Genomic DNA, 13,281 nt, shown 5'->3' on the forward strand with positions numbered 1-13,281 from the left:
TGAATGTTATACTGACTGTATCTTCGTAAAAAGAAAGCAAATTGACAATATTAACGTTAATACTTTTTGGGTCAAAATGAATGATGTCTATGCAAACAAAATAATTGAATAATAATATATTTTTATACATTTTGCATTTTGTATATTGTTATCATTTTCGATTATTACAATACCATCAGCGGGTAAAATGTTGAAAATTGACATAAATGTGTTTTATAGTTTAAAAAAAAAACTTAATATAAAATATTAAATAAAATATTAAAATATTTAATAAAGAAACATATACAACTCTAAAATTCTAGTAAAGCAATTTTTTTATAAAAATTAATCTGTGAATTGTAATTACATCTTGCATAATTCATCTTGAATATTTAAAGTATTTTTAGAAAAAAAAATACATAATGAAATTTTTATCAATGTTACGCATAATAATGGGCGCATTCAGCAGACTTAACAGTTAAGCATCATTTTGTCAACACTCGACGTTAATTTGTTGGTTCTAAAAGTAAGAACCAATCACGTTTAATTGCTATTTAATCGCTGAATATGTTATGTTGCCAATATTACGTCAGAAATATAGCTTTCACTTTTATCGCAATACACGTTGTATGTGTGAGTTGCCTACAAATTTCCTACGTCCCTTTTGAACGCGATATGAAACAATCTGTATATAATTTTTTCTTTATGTTAGACATGACATATATGCAAGCTTAAAGAGAAATTACGACATATGCGTATAACTTAACAGAATCCACACGTAATTGGTTTCAGATGTGGATCGCGGAATGTGCCTGCCACCCCGCTGACAGTTACAAGAGCAACGCGCCGAATCACGACCAGGTCGAGTTGACCAGAAACAAGCAGATCTGGTCCTGGTACAGTCATTACTCCATAGGACTTGTTATGCTCACACTCGTCTGTGAGGTCATGAAAATCCTAATCGGCGAACCGCGGCCACACTTTCTCGACACGTGCAAACCGCGCGAGGCAACCAACTGCACCGATGAGTAAGCACAATCTTTCTCTACCTCCTCATTTTCTCTCCCCACGTTTTCTTTTGTTCTGACTAGTTTTTACCGGAATGCAATTTAGTCGACTTTTTTTACGGCGTGGACAGTGAGACACGACCAGGAGTATGTTCATGGGCTAACTACACTTAATGGGTTCTAACAAAGAAACCGAAAACTATGTATTCTAGATATCTGATGTATATGAGACACATAAAATATCAAACGGGAATGATCAGCCAAGATATGAGTAAAGGGTGGACTTGTTGATTGAGTTGAATTCCAGTCTCTATGAAATCTATATGAAAAAATACTACCCCCCTAAAATATTTTAAAAACAAGGCATTTAAAGAAAATATTACATGCAAAAATTATACGGTTTCAACAAATGCATTAAACGGTGATACCATTTGAACGCAGTTATGAAGGAGATTTCAAGGTCAACTTTAGAATCTTAAATGGAAATTCTTTTTTTATTTAATATTCTTGTAGCTTATCTCGAGAGCTTTTCAAAACACTATAATAAAGTATTTTTTCATTAGGTATTTTTCGAATTATTTTATAGCTTATTCTAACATATTTTGATATTAAATATAAAATATATTGTAAAATATTTAATTTTCGATAATCTTACCGCAATACTTTTATGTACAGAATAATGAGATGAATCAATAATTTTATAAAGAAAATAATTGTTTTTAAAAAGAGATATTTTAGGATTCCGGTATTTTTTCTGCATTTTTCTGTATATATATATATAGAAAAATGTTAATTTTTTGCATAAGTCTAGTTAACTATTTATATACCGATTGCGAAGAATGTAGATTCGTTACGCGCAGTCGGTTATATAATGTTCTCTAATCTATTTATCTTGTAGAATATATTTTCATATATCTTTATATTAGGTTTACTTAGCTCTTTATTTTACTCGAGTAATCTGATAAATGCATAATTTGAAAAAATTTATACCTATTATATATTACTATTAATGAGACAATGAAAAAAAACTATATTGGGTTCTCCCTCTTTCCTGAATATAACCGAATTATTCAACATATTTAAATTTTATTTTGTATACATATATATATATGCGTCTAATCCCAGAGAACAAATATAATTATGTATATGTCTCTCATTTTTCTTTTGCAGATACATAAGTTCTTACACGTGCACGAATACCGAGTTTTCCGATTGGTTCGTCAAGGATTCCAGCAAATCTTTTCCTTCCGGTCATTCGGCTATCTCCCTCTACACAAGCATCTTCTTAGTGGTAAGAAATTATTATTGTTATTATTATTATTATTAATTTTATTATTACTTGAGAAATATTTTTTGTGTGATATATACTTAAGAAAAAAGGAGAGAACGCGTCAGGTAAGGTTCAGCAACCTGTTGGCAATACAGAAAACTGAGATGCCAGCATCGAATATTTTTCCTCGGTATCGATAGCCAGTATATCTAGGAGCGATGAGAATCAAAGAATTTGCAAAAAAAAAAATCTATTAACGAAATATCGATTTTCGCGGGACGCACGATAAATAGATAATAAAACGCGAGTCTCGCCAAGTAAATTTCCGGAAATAAAAACAAAGCGATTCACGCTCCGAAGTGGGAAAAGGGAATCGAATATTTCGGGAATATGAATGAATTTTTTTTTCCGCGTCAAATATCGCGCGCAAAATAAAAATAAAAAAATAAAAGAGACACACGAATATCGATTTTTTCTTTTTTTTTCCCTTTTTTTAAAAACCTGCTTTTATACGTATCGCACAGTGGTATCTGCAAAACCGTCTGCCGAATCGGACGTTGTTTCTGAAACCGTGGCTGCAGTGCCTGATAGCCATGTGGGCCGTGACGTGTTCGATGACCAGGGTGGGCGACCACCGACACCATTGGTGGGACGTACTCGCCGGCGACGTTCTCGGCTTTCTGTTCGGTCTCTTTATCGTCTTGATCCCCTGCCGTCACTTCTGCCTCGGGCATATTGGCGCCGATGTCGTCGTCGTCGTTCCAAAGACGGTGCACGCCCTTAACGAGACGTTGGAGAACGGCCAGATCAGCGGCTTCGAGAAGCAGCGTAAGCACAGTGTCAAAAAGCTGCTCGATCCTGCCATCGTTGATATCTCGGAAGGCCGTGAGATGAAAGACATCGCGACCAAGAATTGGAAGAAATAAATAAACGCGAGATATGTTCGAGCGATTTGGAGGAACAAGAGAGAGGAAGGGGGAATGAAAGGGGAGGGGAGGATACACTGTAAAAAAAATGACTGACTGAAATTTCCCATACAGCAAAAAAAAGTTGCAGAAACATTACATAGATATTTCAATGTAACAATGAACTATACAATGAACCATGCATATTGCAAAATATTGCTGCAAGATTGCAATAACATTGCAATGTAACATTGCAGTAATCTTACAATGTAACATACTCGTTATAATGCAATGCATTACTGTAAATGTATTTATAGTAATATAATATATACAAATTTTTATCTTAACATTTATACATTTTCTAAACTGCTTTATATTTGTAGTTACAAATATTACAGTATATATATTATATGACAAAAACACTTGTTAACATAAATAAATAATAAAATAATTTAATTTAAATAATTTAATTCGTAAAATTAAAAATTTTATTTATATGGATATTAGATTCTATCTTAAGCCATGTACTCACTAATGCAACAAACGACTGTTTTCATGCTAGCTATCCTTTGCACACCAAATAATTTATTGAATATGAATGCTTGCTCGTTCGTGTTCGCTCGTGCTCGTGTTCCGTGAGTACGCGGCTTTAAGTAGACAATAAACGAATGAATTTCGAACATTTATCTATTTTTAAACAACCAGACTAATATTTGAATTCACTGCGTTGGGATTGTATCAGAAGTTAAACTGATAGAAATAATTATTACATTTTTGATCCCCTGCTAGTTGATTTTTACAAGCTTTATATAATTCTCATCACTAAAACTCAAATACGAAATGGATAATGCATTGCATGTCGTATAGCGGTAAACAAGAACTAGCAATTGAATACTATCTTTTTTTTTGTAAAGTTTTTGGAATGTTGCAGTAATATTTCTCATGAAATAGTGACAGGTTCTTGTAATGTCTCTACAATATTGCGTTGATTGAAATTTGCAATTCTAAGATTGCTGCAATAATTGAAATGTTCTGTGCTGTATGAGTTCAGACAAACTGTCTGCAGTTTTTTTTTTGCAGACACACTGTCTGAATTTTCGGATCTTTCAATTTTCAGACACTCTTTTGAGCTCTCAAAAAAGTGATTCTGATAATTAAGACAGATTGTCTGGAATTTCTTTCAGACACCCAGATCTGACAAAAATTTGTCTAAATTCTTAGGCAATTTTTTTACAGTGTAGCAAACAGAGGAACACAAAAACTTTTGGAATCCCAAAAACACAATATCAAAAGTAGATTTTTTTACACTTGTACCTGGTTCTTTTCTAACAATAAGTAAACGCGTACTTGTGTACGATGAACATAGCGTGGCGTCAGAGAGAAACAACGATAATAAAATGAAATGATAATGGAAAGAGGGCTTCATACAATCGTATCGATGCTTTACCAAATATATATCTTTTTGTATTTCCTGAAGGATAGGAGTAACTAGGAGTAACTCTTTGAGAGATTGGTGGTTTTTAGCTCGGAACCTACATTCACGAAACGAAACATTGCACACGAGATCTATTTTTCTATTCCTACACACTGCTCAGGTCGATGAAATGGTCGAATATTTTTGCATTGTGCCGAAGAAATGTACATATCGAAGTCGCGAACGCGTTGAAGTTCTGATAGATCGCAAAGTGATGTTAAAATCGATGGGAGATTCGTGACTTCGTGACATTTTACACTGTAAAAAAATGACTGAAACTTCAGCAAAGTGTCTGTAGCTTTTTTGTAGACACGCTGTCTGAATTTACAGACAGAATGCTGTCCGAATTTTCGGACACGCTTTAACTGTCAGACATATTCTTTTGAACTTTCAGAAAAACGACTCTGATGATTAAGACAGATCGTCTGAAATTTCTTTCAGATACCCAGATCTGAAAATTCAGACAAAAATGTGTCTGAATTTTTATAAACTTTTTAACAGTGTAATTGTTGACCAACTTGCTCAGTTTTGATTTGCAACGTGAGAAACTCGCACATAATAATTCTGACGATATGAGATAAGTTGATGACGGTGCATCCGAGATATTTTGTCTCGTCGATGTTGAGACTTCTTCTCTCTTGATGCCCCAAATGCTCCATTCTTATCAGTAATTTACACTTACGCTGCCGTAGCGATTACATTATTCAAATATTTCCTCGCATTAACCTTCTGATACTTTTTGAATGTCAAAATAAAGGTAGGCCGCGTACTAATTTCAATTTTGTTTTAATTTTATATTACATCACGTGGAATTTTTTAGAAATTTTAATAGATTAGAGTGACATCAGAAGATTAATTCGAAAAGATATTTAGAAAATGAATTTTGCTCGAAATTAATTTATTCATCTAATATTTAAGGATACTTTTATAGGTATGTTTTAATAATATTTTATTTACATTCCAAAATCTAACTTTTATATTTTTACATATTGCGAGATAATTTTTAATTTATTTACAAGTGAGACATATAATTGGTAATAGATATATATAATAAGATTGATATATTATTGCAAAAGGATCTTTGTAATGATGTTCAGAGAGAAATAGAGAGAGAGAGAGAGAGAGAGAGAGAGAGAGAGAGAGAGAGAGAGAATTAGAAATATGAATGTGTATTTAAGAAACGAGCGAAAAAACGTGTATGATAAATAATAGTATTATTATTATAGTTACATAGTATTATCATCTCATTTTATTATTATTAAGTCTGAGAAATGGACGTTAATAGAGCGATTTTTAATGCGAGACAGTACTGCTCTTATACTGGTTTCTGAACCCACGGAAAAAGCCATTCGCGGTAAGAATGTCACGTTCGACCCAGGCCTCGAATACTTTCCGCGAGTATTATAGTATTGAATAACGCTTACGTATATGAACATAAAGTGTTCATCTGTCAAAGTTATGGGCCATAAATATAAGTACTGTTTATATACTACAATGCGATCATATGCGCCATGAATAATGGCAAGTTATGCGAAATTAAGGTGATTACATCTCGTATGTAAATGAGTTTTAACATGGCCGATTATAATTTTTGTGCGTAATCAAGAAAGAGGAAGAGAGAAAGAGAGAAAGAGAGAGAGAGAGAGAGAGAAAGAGAGAAAGAGAGAGAGAGAGAGAGAGAAAGAGGAGAGAGAGAGAGAGAGAGAGAGAGAGAGAAAGGCATGTTATTTAATATATCTGCCAATTTCCGTCATTCCGTCATTATAATTGCGAATGCAAAATTGTACATATTGTAAAAAGTATCTTATTTAAAATAGAAATAGAAGGCGTTCGCGCGTAACGACGTTTCGGAGAACTGTAATTAATAATTTAATTAGTTTACGCAAAATGTGTGATTCGTCTTGCAGTCATATGTATACATAACCGAGCGTGTTGCAGTAAATATACGTGCAAATGCTTATTTTTTATTCAAGATTACTTTTTTTTTTTATTTTTTTAAACGATTTTAAGACAGTGCCTTTTTTATAATCTAGCCTTGAAATGACTTGAGGTGTCCGTGTATTGATTAATTTGAAAAATCCTAGCATGAGACTAAAAAAACAAAACATAAATAATATAGATAATAATTTATAATATATATTAATACTTTCTCCGATATTTTTCGCGCCTCCGTCTCTTTAGGGGGATAAAGAGGGGTTATAAATCTCGATTTGAGATGTATTATAATTGGTATAAGACCAAGAAGAAAGAAAAGAAAATTTCGTGTCCTGTGCACACTAATCAATTCCATAGAAGAATTATTTTCTATGAAATTGACGCACTACCATCTGCGTCTGGCTCTTAGCTGCTTGCGAAATTTCAAAATTGATTTTCATTTTTAGAGCCTTATCAATTTCTTTAACTTGATAAATATGATTTGTTAAATATAAAAGTAGAAAGATAACACACACATATATATATATATATATATATATATATATATAATATTTTAATATATTAAAATTAAAAAAAATTTTTAATATATTTTTTCCACACATCTAGAAATTTATTTCCATTAGTGAAGATTTTTGATAAAAATTATAGGATGTATTATTATATATAAATAATATATGAATTTATACGAAAATTCCACAGGGAGAGAAATTTAATATATATGAATTTTACATTTTGATATATAAATATATTGCAAGTTTTGTATGAAATAAAAAAACACTTTATGTTATGGTAAAGAGGTGCTTGGAGTAATTTAGCTGGGAAATTTTATTTTAAGATATTTCTTGTATGAAATGCCATACCTATTTGTCTGAGAGAATAAAAATGCAAAAGTAAAAAATAGAAATGTGTGTCCCTCCATCGAAAATTCTCCCCCTCCTATACGACCTTACGTCGAATGAAGGATCACGCTCCCTTTGAAATCCCGCGCTTTCCTCCCTCGCCCTCGTGTCGTATTCCACCCTCATGTCGTCAAATAAATCTTACGGGATAGCGATCGGTCCTTCTTCGACATTGATGGGAGTGACTATGGATCACTACAGCTACGATGCTAACTCTAGCCTAGTCGTGCTCTTTTATTCAGCAGCTTGCTTTGCTCGTGAATTCTTAATCGTCAACGAATGCGTTATATAGGATATCCGGAAAGTCTTGATGCTATATAATTTTAATAATAGAATCTCGGATCATTTGGAGACGATTTAGAGACGGTCAAAAATTCAAAGCAATTTTCGAAATTGAATATTTCAGTATTTCGATATTAAACATTCATTATTGCATTCATATCATATTTATATATTTTCGTACAATTAAATCTCGAACTAGTAAATACAAAGACTTTATCGTCAGATTATTTTTTAGAAACCTTATTTTTTTTTCAACATCTTTTAATTAAAAAAATTTTTTAATTAATATATAAAAAATTAAAAATGTGATAAAGAAAAATTAAAATTTCTCTATAGAAGCCTAAACAGGTGTCCGGAAACTTTTGACACGCCCAAAGTGTGAAGGTAGGTTGGGCCAAACTGAGTCGAAAAGTCCTGTATCTGTATAAGTATTCTTCTATAACGAATTTACTCTAGCAAGTATAAGAGCTGCGAATATATTTCTCCTCTTCTTTTAATTTATTTCAACTTTAGATCATAATATATTCTCTTCTGTTAGCATAATAAAGTGTTCGTCTACTTTCCATTTAAATTGTGAGGTTAGGATCGATTTAATTATGATATAAGCAAATAGTAGATTAGATATTTCACAAAAGAATATTTTTTGATCAATTATTATAATTTCATGGAAATAAAAACAGAGAGAGAGAGAGAGAGAGAGAGAGAGAGAGAGAGAGAGAGAGAGAAAGAAAGAGCAGTGAATGATCGGTGGCTACGAAACTTGTCGACTCGATGCAAATCGCGAAAAAACCTGTGGCATTTCCTATATGAAACAGTCCGCACTCCAAGATTACACCATGCGCTAACGCTATCCCCTCCTTCTCACCTGTATCCCCGCTCCCTTCTTTTTTCACTTCTCTTGTATGCGGATGGACGTGCGACCCGAAACAACGAGCGATTTAATTTGGTGGCCACGCGTATGCAACACGCGGACGCGAACGGGCCGAAGCATTTTTTCGTCGAGGTCGAGTTTTTCTCTGCCTTTTTTCTCTTTTATGCCACCCTCACCCACATCTCCTCTCCTTCCCCCATCCTCTCAGCTCGCGCGCTCTCTTCTTTTTTTTCGCTTCCCCCGACGAAACAATTGGTTAGAGGGTGCATGCAAAATGGGGTATGGGTGCGGGTATGCTCGAGGCAGGCGCGTGTGAGGGTGGCAGTGGAGGAGGATGAGGAGGAGAAGGAGGAGGAGAATCGGGAAGGGAGGGGGATGGAGTGAGATTGGCGCGGTACAGAGAGCGCGCGCGGAGGTTGGATGAGAGAGATGAAGTGGCAGATTAACGTCAACCGACGTAGGCCATTCATAACTGGGCTCCACACTGCCGCGATTCGTGTGTACGCGAGTGAGTGAGTGAGTGAGTGGAGACATACGTTGTGTATGTAACACATGCATATACGTACGTACACGCGGCGTTCGGTCTCTCTCTCTCTCTCTCTCTCTCTCTCTCTCTCTCTCTCCGTGTGTATTCAGGAGGGGCAGGAGGGGGAGGGGCGACGCGCACGACGATTTATAGAATTGGAAAAACGATATCGGAAAAATAGTAAACTTTATTGATGAATCCCTTCCCGAGACCTCTAAGCGATATCACAACGAGCGCGAGTCGACCGCATTCCCGCGGTGCTACAGGTGGCATGTAAGCCAATCGATGATTCCCTCTCCTCCACCTCCACCGCCACCTCCACGTCATCCTCCTGCTTCACCTCCTGTCTCCTCCTCCCTTCATCTCTCGCGGCAACTTCCCCCCCCCCCCCGCCACCCTTCCTATATTCCGCGTACTCTTTGACTGACACGCTTCCCGTCCTTCGTAAAAATACCTTTGAAATTCGTCGAAATTAAAATCGCCGCGAGAAGCAGCGCGTGCCGCTCGCGCAAGGATTCGCTTGAGAAAAGTTTTTTAGCGTGTCTGAGAAGCAGAAGTAAGTCTAAAATTATCAGTCCTATTATGAGAGAGAAAGAAAGAGAGAGAGAGTGTTCTTAAGAAAAAAAAATTCAAAATTTTCAGATTTTGAGCAAGCTGACAAGGAAAATGTAAATTATACATTTATATGTAAAACGATGAGATAATATAGTCAAAAACATGCGAGTGAGCAAGAAAAAAATTAAAAGAGAAACCCCAAAATTTTAATGAAAAAAAAAAATTGGTGCGATCTAAAGCAAAAATTACCGCTGCATTTTTTTACGATATCTTACGATAAAAGGTAAGTTAGTAGCAGTCAGAATTCTTATAAAAGTTCCGTTTACATTGAAACACTCTCTTGCTAGTTTATACATATATACTTAACAGTTTTCATGGCTGTTCTCTCTTGTGTTTCGCGCAAAAGTATTTGTTACAGAATTGTATTTTGCATTTATATAAAAGAAAAGATTTATTTTGTTAAATATGTATTTATGTTATATATTATTTTCTATAACAAGATAAAACAAGTTTTTGTATCCTTAATTCTTATATGAAAATTATCTGTATATTTATAATTTTTTAAAACAATATCGAAAATATATATATATATATATGTATATATATATATATATATATATATATATATATATATATATATATTAGGATGGTCGTTAAAAAAAAATTATCGCTACCGTCCCCTACCCTAAAAGAGTAATACTTGGTAAAAAAAAAGTTCTGTAAAACCTTCAATCTATAAATTTAAGGGAACAGATGCCTTATGAAAATACAAGTTTAATAACTTGTTTTTTCCATTTTTTTCATTTTTTACTTTTTTTTTCAAGATTTTGCTTATCATATTTAGTATGATAATAGATGTGACAATCAATTTTAATGGACAAAACAATTAAATTTTGATAAATTTTTTTGTCAATTATACAAAATATAATTTTATAATTTTAATAAAAAATAACTATTATATCAATTATAATAATCAAAGAATCAGTAATAATAAATATTCGGTTATTTAACAAATTAAAACTCGTAAAATTATAACTATTTATCATATTAAAAATGGTAAACAAAATCTTGAAAAAAAATGGAAAAAAATAGATTAATAAACTTATATTTTCATTAAGCACCTATTCCCTTTAATTTATATTTAAGGTTTTACAGAACTTTTTTTTATCAATTACTATTTTTTTAGGGAGTGACAACGATTTTGTTTTTAACGACCACTCTAATATATATTTATATATATTTATATGTATATGTTATGTGTGTGTGTGTGTATTGTTTAACATACTACGAAATAAATTCACGCGAAATATTCTGCTTCTTGAATTTCAAACTAATTATTAGTAAGTGTATTAGTAATAATTAATATGTGTACGGCTTTCTTCAATATTTTAATCACATCGATTAAACCGATTCGCATATCATATCGCACGCTTTTAAATTGCATAAAAACGAGATTAACAAATTACATCTGACTTGATGAAAAAGTCAAAGCGGAATATTTTTCTCCATATATAAAAAAAATAATTATCACCTGTTAATATCGCTAATCGAAGATTATCAGTCTGCGCGATTAATTAACTCTCGCGATTGTGATGACTCATAAGCGAGACAATAATTATTTATCGAAGATACTTTTCATGATATTTTATATATATATCTTCATTTGAAGTACGAATTGAAAAATATCCGGGACGAGAATAATAATTTATCATTTCATGGCGATATATTTTCACGAGCGATACACTTATTTCTTTCAGCGTAGACTCGTCAGATAATTCTGTCTTTCGCTTTTTGAACTTTTTCGATTCAGATGTAATTTATCGTTCATTTTTGGATTGAGAACAAGCTGTAATATACAAGAATCGCAGAATCAAATGATTTAAAGTATCAAAAGCCGTGATACGATAATTTATTAACAATTAATTCAAAACTTTTCAAGAAACGAAGAAAATGTTTCGCATAAATTTATTATGTAATGTATTAAACAATATTATTTTAATGTATCGTTAGATTAATGCAAGCGTAATTAATCGAGTTTTCGTGTCATGTGAATGCCATTATTTGACATAAAGTAATAGTAAAGATCAAGAGAGCGAAGTCTCGGGGAGGCATTGGTCGATGGGGGAGCAATGGTGAGTAATCATAAATAATTTATAATTTATTTAATTTATTATTTGTTAATTTGTAATATTAATTATTCACATTTATTGATCCGATGGCAATTCATTTTACATGATTATGTTCCATAATAAAAATTATTTTCAACCTAATTCTTAAAAGATTTGAAATTAAAAAATACATACACACACACACACACAAAGTAATCTATCTATCAAACTAATTATTTATTCTTACAAATATTTAATAATATTTAAACTTATTATTCATCGTAATAATAATAATTATTATATTATATTTAAAAAATTAAACTGTATTAATAGAAGGATTCAAGTTAATATAAGAATATTATAAAAAAATAAAGATTATATGTATTATATCGTAGATCCATTGTTTGGATTTTGTACATAACGTTGGATTTTCATAGGAATTTTATAAAATATTTAAAAAAATAAAAATTACTGATATGAAAAATATAAATGAAGAATATATATTACATACCACACAATTTCAATTATTTAATTTACCTTGAAAGTGCACAATTTTCTTTCTGCATTTTCGCACATTTTTTTTTTTTAATTAAATGTTTGCTCAATTTTTTTTGAATATATTAAAACAAATTATTCCCCTTTCAATAATAATTTTAGGACAAATAAGAAATCCTATAAATGTAGATTAAAATTGTAAAAAAAATCTTATACAAATTATTATATTATATTAAATATTCAATAATCATTTTTCATTTCCACTGTTTTTGATTTACAAGCGTATATATTTTGTTTGCATTCTTTTCTTCCTTACTTGTTTTGCAAGAAGATTAATTAACATGCACCACGAAGTCGGTATTTGTACCACGGGCTTATATTGGGCGGTAGCACAATGTCCTAGCTACAGAATGTAATCGAGTTCGATACGATAACCCACCCATTCGTCCCCCTCCTCGCCCCTTTCCCCCTCATTCCCCCTGGTCCGTTCCTCCGCCCCTCTTGCCCCTCTTGCCCCTCTCCTCTCCGCGCGGCTGATTTTATTGTTATCGTATTTTGACGTAAACCTCGTAACCCCGTAACGACGTATTATCAACGTCAAATATGGTTACTATACATTTTTGTCGATAAGTAGCCCTTATCGCATTTTCATCATTTTTAACTCCTACGGTGGATCTTTTCTTCCCCGCTCGCGTTTTCCAGATTCGAAAACTACTCCACGTGTCAGTGCAAATCATTCAAACGCTATACAGGATATTTTATATGTGTATAGGATATATACAGAGACCGACTCCTTGTGAAAAAAAATACGCGTCCTTTTCAAAAATGCAATCGATGATATTATGAAAATTATCATCTTAGACTTCCGTTTTATTAAACATTTTGAATAATTTAATAGAATAGGAAAGAAATCTTTGTTTTGGAAATTTTGTCGACCCTTCGCCTAAAGTATATTTCGCTGCCATATAAAGGAAT

At 32.6% G+C, this 13,281-nt stretch overlaps 1 protein-coding gene across 4 annotated transcripts in view; it reads left to right on the forward strand.

Moving 5' to 3' along the window:
- LOC126852682 (phospholipid phosphatase 1-like) overlaps nucleotides 1-6,292 on the forward strand; it is a 33,421-nt gene extending 27,129 nt beyond the window's left edge. For all 4 annotated transcript variants that reach the window (XM_050597713.1, XM_050597715.1, XM_050597714.1 and 1 more), the window contains exons 4-6: nucleotides 772-1,007; nucleotides 2,157-2,277; nucleotides 2,781-6,292. In XM_050597713.1, coding sequence (XP_050453670.1) covers nucleotides 772-1,007; nucleotides 2,157-2,277; nucleotides 2,781-3,182 — 759 coding nt within the window. In that variant the 3' untranslated portion in view covers nucleotides 3,183-6,292. The remainder of the gene's footprint in view (nucleotides 1-771; nucleotides 1,008-2,156; nucleotides 2,278-2,780) is intronic.
- The last annotated feature ends 6,989 nt before the right edge of the window (nucleotides 6,293-13,281 follow it).

The sequence above is a fragment of the Cataglyphis hispanica genome, chromosome 11, assembly GCF_021464435.1.
Source record: "Cataglyphis hispanica isolate Lineage 1 chromosome 11, ULB_Chis1_1.0, whole genome shotgun sequence".
NCBI lineage: Eukaryota > Metazoa > Arthropoda > Insecta > Hymenoptera > Formicidae > Cataglyphis > Cataglyphis hispanica.